General features: G+C 36.4%; 1 protein-coding gene across 1 annotated transcript; it reads left to right on the forward strand.

The window, feature by feature from the left end:
* Positions 1 to 271: 271 nt before the first annotated feature.
* Positions 272 to 9,514, forward strand: LOC145943659 (NF-kappa-B inhibitor alpha-like). Its single transcript, XM_083051356.1, has 3 exons — positions 272 to 1,497; positions 2,999 to 3,351; positions 7,481 to 9,514. Exons 1-3 carry the CDS (start codon positions 908 to 910, stop codon positions 7,900 to 7,902), a joined length of 1,365 nt encoding a protein of 454 aa, XP_082907482.1. The 5' UTR covers positions 272 to 907; the 3' UTR covers positions 7,903 to 9,514.
* The last annotated feature ends 1,281 nt before the right edge of the window (positions 9,515 to 10,795 follow it).

Raw genomic sequence — 10,795 nt, forward strand, 5'->3', positions numbered from 1 at the left:
TCGTAAGTCATAAAAAGTTTACCAATCACAGTCGATTATTCTCCTTACATTCAACCGTGATTGGTCAATTTTTTTACGACTTACGACTTTACGACTCTATTGTAGACCCCGCATAAACGTTTACAATTATCATTCTTAATAAAGAATTTCGATAAAAAAAAATCAATGGAGATTTTAAAGCGATATGAACGCAAAATCACTTCTCTATTTATTATTTTTTTGAAAAAACGATAAATGATTCTCTTCTGTCATTTTACTCGTCGAATCGCAGATATATACGTCATTGCGCGACATTCATTGCGCATGCGCGAGAAATGTCTGTCCGACAACAGCAACACCGCATCTATCCCGTCGTCGCTTAGTTCGTTCTGAGATACGAAACGGTGAGGAGTATCGACGTCCGACCACGAAGTTTGTAGACGAAGCGACAACTTTCTCCCATCTGTTTGCGACCGGAAATCAACACAGTCGCCTCGCCTCGGTGCGGTGAAACGGAGATCAGACGGCGAAGGAGAGTAGAGAGTGTGTCAAAAAAATACGCGAGCGATGCAGAGCGAAGGTGGTAGATAGATAATAGATAGACAGACGGAGATAGACGACGGGACGAGACCAAAGTGCGGGCACAGCTGTTTCGCGGAGAAGGGGATCTCTCTTTCTCTCTCGGGCGGCCGAATACACGCGCGGACGAGGAAGACGAACGGAAGAAAACGTCGGTTTCGAGTAAGAATCGATCGAACGCGTTGATTGAGAGACTTCAAGGGTCACATCACGCGCGACAACGAGAAAATAGCAGCGAAGAGCGATTTTTTTTTATTTCACAATTTTTTGTGTCGCGGTCAGGGTAAAGTAAGAAGAGGGAAGGTCTTTAAAAAAAAAATTGTACGAATTTTTGGGGCTTCCTGAAAAAATGTGGCAGCCCAGCCGCGAGAGCGGAAGCAGCACCCAGATGGAGGGACATGTTACAGCGGACGGGAAGAAGCGCTTCGACGACGAGGACGACGAGGCGGGCAACGTTGATTCCGGATTCCTGTCGAGCGGCAATCTGCAGTTCAGCGGCGAGATCCGCGACTCGGGGTTACTACTGGAGCAGGAGGGGCGACCTGGGGGGGAGAAGGGGAAGGAGCGAGCGGCGACGCCGCCGACTCCCGTGTCAGCAGCGGTGACGACGACCGCATCATCATCATCACCATCAGCAACGGCGATCGCGGAGGAGCTAATGAGGGCGACCGACAGCGGCGTGGTCCTCGACCTCACCGACACCCTGAGCCAGCTCAGCCTGAAGCAGGTCAGCCTGAATCCGCTGGCCTCCAAGAGCGGCAAACTGATACAGGCCGCCGAGTCGACCAGCCCCGAGCTGTCACCCGTGACGACGAACCTCATCTCGCCGGACAGCGACACTAAACACGATGAGGCACCGCTGTTCGAGCAACACGAGCGGGAAACCAGCTACGAGGAACCTTGGCAGCTCTACTATACCCAGGACGACGACGGTGACACGTTAGTGAACGTTTCTTATTTCATCGACCACCTTTTTGTTAACCCTTTGACTCTCTCTGGAGTAGACACGTGGGTGATATATGTCAGTTACTATCTGTATTAATGTTAGAATCACTCGGACTCTTTTATGTCAAAGTATGATTGGTTTTATATTAATTATAATAGTGCGACATATTTTTAGGAAATATTGCAATAGGATGCTTTTAACGCGAGCTCTCGAAATGTTTTGACTATTATGATTTGTATATCGAGGATACACGAATCTTCATCTTGTGTTTATCATCTATCTTATAAGTCGGCGATCCGTTAGATCCTAAACGTGTTAACGGCTTATTGCAGTCAGAATGCATTCGTGATCACGATGCTAACGCGGTCAACAGGTCCAGGGTCGAATGTGTATTATTCATACTATGCAAATGCTAATACACAACTTAACAAATATACTACAACAAGTGATTAAAAGCAAATAGCAGTAATGAAGTGAGCAGCAATTATTTTTCAAGTAGTAATTAGTTCCTGCTTACTTGATCGAGCTCGCGAAAAAAAGTTTCCAAGAATCATATGACTAAATTCTTGAAGAGTTTCTAAAAATCTCTGTACATTTTTATAAAGTTGCTAAAGACATTTGCCTTATTTATATATATATATTTTTTTTTTAATTTTTTTAATTGCAGTAATCAATTTGTCGCAAATTACACGCATTAGCAAAAATAAGAAAATAGTAGCGTTCTTCGATTTTACCATAAATTATGAAAAGTAATCAAAGAGAAAGAGATCATAAATTTTATTACTGTATCCTTGAAATTTATTGTATAAACCGATTTATACGCTCCGTCGAATCGAAGCTGGCGAATAGTCATCTCTAATCTTGGCATATTGCAGGATTTTTTTTTTAATGACCACGAATGCATTGATTTAAGCGCGAACGTCATTATGCATAACGTCGACGTTGGCATTCGCGTAGAGCGGCCTATATATACCTTTGACGTGTGTTCAGTGCTTGACTTGAGCTCGTTGACCGATTCAATGAAACGAGTTTCATTCTTCGATACGCATCATCTTTTGGGAATTCAAATGAATAACAACAACGATAAATTATTGAGTGACGCACATAGGAATTCCACAAGAGAGACGGCTCTCTTATACAATAAAAAAAAAAAAGATAATATTTCAAATTTATTACACAGTAATTAAATCAACCACATTCTCTTTAATTATTAATTATATATATATATATATATATATATATGTATATGTATATAATTAAAGAGAATACTGATTTTATCACTGTACAATAAATTTAAAATATTGTCTTATCTTCTTATATATATAGAAAGAGATAATATAATGCAAAGATTGAATAATTAATTAATAATATGCTCCAGGGTTAAGGGTTAATGAATAAGAATGACATAATAGACATAAAAACAAGAGTTTATGATACCACAAGACTCCTTCCAAGACTGGTTTGTTTATACTTATATAACATATTTAATTGCAGGCAATTGCATATCGCGATCGTGCAAGGCTTCGTGGAAGCTACGCTCTGTTTAATAAGAATGGCACCTGACCCGTGTCTGTTGGACACCATGAACGACGACTGGCAATCGCCCCTACATCTGGCAGTGTTGACACACCAATCACTGATCGTCAGGCATTTAATCCTGGCAGGCGCGGATCCATCGCTGAGAAATTTCCGTGGAAACACAGCCCTGCACTTGGCTTGTGCGATCGGAGATCTCGCTTGCGCTAAAGCTCTCACGGATCCGTTATACCCAATGGAGAGGAATAAGCTGACTCTCGGACAACAAGTACCCGCCTTACCTCAAAATTTGGAGCAACGAAACTACAACGGTAAATATCACTCGATAATTATTAGCTATTTTTTTTTTATTTTTTTTATTTATACACAGAGAGAATTTTCTCTTAGAATTTACCCGGAAAATTATAGTAATCGTGGGTGGTAAATATGGTATGGAAAGAATTTTATGAGAATTTCTCTGATTAATATTTATCACAATAAAAATAATAATATCTATTACAATAAAATATAAAATATGTTTGATTAATTTTACTATAGTAAATTATTTTATTTTATTAATTTATTTTATTATTTTATTTTATTATTTATTTTATTTTATTTTATTAATTTTACTATAATCAAACATATTTATATTTTATTGTGATAGATATTATTATTTTTATTGTGATAAATATTAATCAGAGAAATTCTCATAAAATTCTTTCCATACCATATTGTCCTACGATTACCAAGATTTTCAGGGTAAATTCTAAGGCCCCTCTGTTACAGAAACTATATATGCTTAAAAGCGCTTTTATCGATAAAAGAGGATTCAGAATATGGGCCTAAGAGAAAATTCTCTCAGTGTATAGGATAAAAAATAAGAGGACTAAAAAGAAAATATTTTTCGAAAAATTAGGGAAAAATGATTAGAATAGAGAGGGAACAGCATTCTTGCGCGTTAAATAAGCATAACGAGGACTTATTCGTCTTTTCAATATTGTAATGACGTTGCAATTTTTTTCCTGCAATTACGATAATTATTTGGAAGCGTGCAATATAATGACCGTTAATCACCGTTATAATGCAAGAAAAGATGATCCACGTCCGTGACGGTGGAGACAAAGAACGCAGCCGAGATGGCAGTGGAAAATCCTAACTGCTTTTACCACGCAGAATAAGTCATATATAAAGCTCGCGAACGATGATATTACGACCATGAACACGTGGAACCGTACGCAGGTTTCCTGTGATTTCATCGAGAGTCATCTTCGCGTTCGCGTTTGAAAGTGCCATCATCTCATGTCAGAAACATCATTTTAATAAAAAAAATATGCGAATTTGAATTCGAAAAGTTTCATAGTCATTATATTGAGAATTCTATATTTTAATAAGAAGTTCTTTTAATAATTTAAAATCGATTTTTTTCTTTTATAAAAAAAATGTATTGAATATGTTTATACATTAAAACGTAAATCGCTTTTTTAATTATTCACAAAATAAGCTTCGGGAATGTAATTAGAAGCATTATTTTTCATTATATTTTAAATATACTTTAATAGAAAGAGATATAGAGAGAGTAACTTAAGATATGAAGATAAATAAGAAAAATGTTTAATCTTGTGATAATTAAAACATTGCAAAATAATGCATTGTATTTCGACTTGTTTCTAGTAAAAGATAATTGATCGCATATAATTTGTCATTAAAAATTTATTTAGTTCGAAATACTCAATATACAGCTGGCTTATACTTAATGATATATTTGATGACACGTCGTTTTTCTCGAACATCAAATTTTACACATAATAAATTTGTTAAATACTCTTTCGATGTATTTCTAATATACGCATGCACTCCGATTTACGGCGATAATAATACGCGTTGTCACTTTTACGATTGCGACTCGATAACGGTGCGAGAAATATATACGCGTACTCATATTCCACCCGGGGAATTCCTGCTTTTATGACGAAAATTTGCGTTCAGATAAAGCGTAACAATCGACCTCGGTGAAAGGTTTCGTGATAAAACCGCGGGATTCGTCGGAATGACTAATGTCATTGTGCTTGTATCACAAAACATATGTAAAAGTTTCTAAAAATAATCGAAGATGTAAAAAAAGAGAGTATTATGAATATCAGTATAAAGAAAAGTTGTCTCTAAAACTTTACATTTGTTTTTTGCCTTTTTGCAAAAATCTGTAATCTTTGTTTCGTACGCGAGTCTATTAAATTCTCTATAAATATGAGATAAAAAATTGCTCCTTGAAATAAATTTCTTTGTAAAAGAAATTTATTATGTAATTTTTAATTCTTGAAAATATATATATATATATATATATTTTTTTTTTTTCATTAATTCATTAGTTTTGATATTATTTATAAATCTGTATTTGTTATTATTAATAATTGTTATATATTATTAATGATTACTATTTATATTTATAATCAATATATCAATATTTATAATGTATATGGTACTATTATATACTGTATATGGATTTATAATATATATAATACTATTAATAATATTTATAATATTTATAATTGTAATATACAATATTTTCTAAAAAAATTAATTACGAAGAGATCTTGAAGTATACTATAAATCTCTCTTCTATGTTATATTATATACAGTTCTCCTTCTAAATGTAAAGCGTAGAGAAAGAAGGAAGTTAGAAGAGAAGACAGAAAAAGAAAAAAATTGTTCTAGCAATAATCGTTCATCACGAAATATTTAGGTAGACTTTTTAGAAATCTTGGAAATCCCATATACATGTATATAGCGTCATCGGCATTTTATTTCGCCGCAAGCTTGCTTGATAACTTAATATATTCACGCACGTGCGAAGCGCAACGTAACCGATCATTCTGGATCGTGAGCAATTGATTGAATCTAAAAGAGAAATTGCAAACACGTCGAAAAGTCTCTCTATGTTAAATTAATTCGCACATATTCATCTAGATCTAGATTAACGATCGATGAGTAATAAAATAAGTTCTCGGTACTGTTTCCGCAATCGAGAAATGACTGATTCATTCGAAATGACCGCAAATCTTACTTAACATACTTACACTTTTGCGGAAAATAGATTTCTGAATTTTTAAGATTAAATAATCGCTTGTACAAAACAAGCGATAATTTGGTAAAACAAGCGGCGAAGATAAATGACGATGAATTATTATATTCAGCGATAACAATTTACAACTGAAATTAGATAAAGTAAAGTTGTTATTTCCGCGAGCAGCAGAGATTTTGTGATTTGCGCGATTTTAATTTATCGAAAATGCGACATGCAAAATTACCTTTATCGAAAGATGAATATGATATTCGTCTTTATAAAAAAAAATCGTGTAAAAAAAAAGAGATATGCTTAATAAAACAAGATCGAAGAGGAATGTTTCGCGTATACTATGGAATTTGCCGCTATCTTATTTATATTTGTGTATATACGCGTTATATTATGCGTCGCGACGCCAAGGAAACCAGATGTTTTTGACACTTAAAAATACCTGCGGGACTATTTGTGCTTTGCTGCGTGATATTTTCGGTCGGTCGGGAAAGCCCACAGCGGCGTCGACGTCAGTGACTTCCATCGGACTTTCACCCTTCAAAAAAATCGATTCTATTTCATGTCTCGCCCTAATCAACCTCCTAGCGGTCTCAAGTCAGTCTTCGTATTTTTAACATGCACGAAGAGACTCGACGATTTCTTTTACATCGCGTCATAGTATGGTTTAAGCTAAAACTCTAATTAGGTCGAATGACTCTCTGGATGACGCTGCGAATGACCACATGTACGATTCTTACATGACATGAAACGTAAGCGAACGCTATAATACCTATCGTACGATACTGTATTTATGACTATGTACTTCGTGCAGAAGGCAGAAATAATTTCTGCCTTCATGGATGCGATATCGACGTCGCAGTCATGATGTATTTGCAATTACTGATGTGAGACGCTATATGTGTCGTTAAATTCCGCCAATGCGACTGGTAAAGCGGCGCGCTTAATTTTAGCACTTACTTTGATCGGGCGCGAGCCTAGTTTGGACCGCGGGACTCCGGCCAAACCTCCGATACGACATAATGATTCATCTCACGCCTTCCTAGTTCTATCTATATCCCGCGACACAAGTCTCGAGAGACACGTGACTCGGTCATTCCGACGTATCTCTTCTGGTTCGCCTAAAAAGAGATGAAAAATTCGGTAAAATTATAGATCCAAATCGGTAGCTCACATTTAGCTCACATTAGCTCACACTTATCAGTGCGATATCTCGTCAAGATATAAAACGGATAGATATTTTTCCATCGTGTTAGACGTTAGATCCCTTTATCAATCCTGATTCGATTAGATATCACTTGCAGGGATTTTCCAATCTCGAATATTATAATATAGGATTACGTTGGATCATCCGGTTGTGCTTATCAATCTTTTTATATTGATTTCAGGTGAGATGTGCTTGCACGTGGCCGCAGCGAACGGACACGTGGACCTGGTGCGACTTCTGTTGCGCCTAGGCGCCGATCTCAAGGCAAAGGAGGGTCTGGCGGGATATACTGCCCTTCATCTCGCGGTGGAGCGCGAATGTCGGCTAGTGTTCGAGCTCCTGCTGCCAGAATGTCAACGAACGTCGTGTCTGGACGAGCGAACGTATCGTGGCACGACGGCCTATCAGTTGACCTTGGACATTCACAGTGGGTTCGCCAAGGAGGCTCGCAGGAAGCTGATGCGTCACGGCGCGACCCCGGAACCGCTGCCGGAATCGGATTCCGAGAGCAGCGAGGACGAAGAAACGGAGAGGTCCTTGTGGACGCCGGATTACTTGCCCGCGCTCGTCAAGACGCAAAACACGGTCGGAGTGACGGTCTAAAATCTATTTCACCTCGGTCAGTAATCTATTCATTAATTCATTGAACGTCTTTGGGCGCCGAATTAGTCGGCCGTAAAGAAGATAGAAAGAGTGCACGAAGATCTCTCTCGAATCGCGTCTGCGAAATCATTTTAGTTTATTAGTCGAATTAAGATGGATATAACTTTTATACAATGAATGAAACTTGTCAGATAAAAAAAGAAAATTATAAAAGTACGTCTCGCGTCTCTCTATCTTCCGTATAAATTTGTATCTTGAGTGAATGAATTAAATTAATGACGAATTTAAGTGACGAATTTAAGTGAATAATTGGGAAGAAAATCTGAAAAGAAAAAATTAGATTAGATTTATCAAATTAGATTTAAAAATTGCATTTCGCACAAATTAACTAGTAATGTAATAAACTCGAGTTTTGACGCGCTGGACGACGTCATATTAATATATTGAAAAGATATCGAGATAAATAATTAGAATGAAAATTGATAGATAAGAAAATATAAAAAATCCATTTGGCATGACAATGATTTTAATGCATAAGTAAACTCAGTGTCTAACTTTGAAACGCGTCCCTGTAATGTCATCTTAATCTGCTGGATGGATTAAGATTCATAATGAAAAGTGAAAGGATTTGCCGGTTAAACAAATAGGAAATGAAACGAGATTGTTACATAACATATAATGCGCGATCATAGAAATGTCTTAAGAGTCGTCAAGTATTACTACTATATAGTAGACTGTGTACGCTTTTTAAATCGATATCGGCAGCAACATGTGCAAGTTGAGGGATGAACGAGTATCTCAGTTCGAAATCGAGGATCTCAGAAACGAACTTATACGCGATTTATATAACGAACTATATCCGATTACGAACGAAGCGACAATACGTAGGCGCGAGCTGTCCCAGCTCCGGTCGTTCGCTTTTCCCCTTTGTAAGTAATCCTTAGCAAGCCATGCTAGGCATGCAGCAGTGTTCCGAGTGTTGTACAGAGTGTTCCAAGAAAGGCTGTACAAATAATAAAAAGGACAATGTATATTTTAACGAGAATGTTAAACGTAGAATCTGCGAACAATAGGTGTGTCAGTTCTGAGATGTGTGTGTTAGTTGTGACGAAGCGAGAATGGAATATTTGCGCTTAGCCAATACGATACTTTACGGTTGTAAATAGAGGAGTACGTTTTCACACAAACCCGCGCGTTCGACGACGCGAATATTCTTGAAGAAAAATCTCGTTACAGAGATTCATAGAATAGACGCAAAGTTGGCACGTGGTTTGGCAACATATATTTTAAGTCGGAGAGAAATAATTGAATCCACATTCTTATGTGCGACTTGTACAATATATTTATAATCAGCGTATCGAAAAAAAAGGTCCAGAACAATACGATCGATGAACGTTAATCGGATCAGTGTTCATTGTAGTGGTATGTAATTACTTCCATAGTTAATCCTTTTCATCTCTTCGTACATAGGCATCTTCCGTTAGAATCATGAATATATGTCATTGTCATGGTATATTAATAGCAGGAACGATGACGATATCATTATTGTTATATTCGTATATATATTATATAGTCTATAATTATTTTTAATAAAAAAACATGTTATACAATCTCTCTTTCTTTCTCTTTCTGTCGCTTTCTTTATCTCTTTTTCCTTCAATCAATATTTCTTCCTTTAAAGAATTTTATCCTTTATTCTTTCCTCTTTTCTTCTTTAGTTTTGAAAACTTTCTTCTTTTTACATCTGTAGAAAAATTACGAAGATAAAAAAAGAATTAATGTTTCGTATTACAATTTATCTAAATTCGATCTTTTTTTCATTATATAATTTTCGTGTTTACAGGCACGGAATAATGACATGGGAAATAACGCAAAGATGTCTGTTTGAAATGATTTCAAAAACGGAAATGTCAATTCCTCGTCTTGTGCTGCTCTTCAATTGCAGTCACTTTAATTAGCCGTTTGACAGTACATGCATAGAATAAAAATATCATCGTACGATATCCCGATGATTTTAGGAAGGCCGATTATGTGAGTTTTTAGAAAGAAAAAAGAATTCCTCTTTCTTTATTTAACAAGATTATAAAAGATTGATTATATTGATTATTATGTTATTATTGATAATTATTAATTATAAATTTATTTGACAGGATCTTAAAAGATGCAGATAACAAACTTAACGGGATTTTTGGAAACGTAAAACGCGAATGTAGAGCAAGAACCGATCGTCGTGTGTTATTTTGAACCTCGTATAATGGCATTCCAAGAAGCTGGCGAACTTATTTCTTCTTGAAGCAGTTTCTGCAGAGGAAGAGAGAGAGTTTCCCAGCGTAATTAAATATTGAAGAAACGTGTAGGCTTTCGTTTGAATGTGTTCTCCAACATATAATTATATGAAGTCACGCTCGAGTGTCATGATATCTCGTGAAAGAGAACAGAGAGAGAAAGAGATGCACAACTCCGCTCTCGAAAAATCCCGGTATGTTGTATATATATGTATCTTATATTTTCAATACAAAATTTAATATAAAATAATAAAAATAAATGCCTAGTTTTGTAATGTAATTGATCGTTTCTCATATTTTTAATTTTATTTCAAACATTGTGTAAGATTTCTGCGAGAATATTTCAAAAACTTTTATCAAAGTAACAGTACTTCTAAAATAATGCAATATATTTTGCTGCTCAAAATTACGGAAATGGAAGGCATCAAAGCGATATACCTTCCGGCCAGCCCTGCCCGAGACCGATGGGTTTTTCCCATCCCTACTTCGCGCGATTGTGTAGCTTGGAATTATTGCTGGAGGCTTCATCGTGCAGTTTGAGAGAGCGAATCACGCGCATGTGCATTAGAGGAAGCGCTAGCAGACGCTGTTCAGACCTCAGTCCTGTA

This window comes from Prenolepis imparis, unplaced genomic scaffold (assembly GCF_030444845.1).
Source record: "Prenolepis imparis isolate NDT839.2.m4 unplaced genomic scaffold, iyPreImpa1.0 SCAF_12, whole genome shotgun sequence".
In the NCBI taxonomy this organism is placed as follows: Eukaryota; Metazoa; Arthropoda; class Insecta; order Hymenoptera; family Formicidae; genus Prenolepis; species Prenolepis imparis.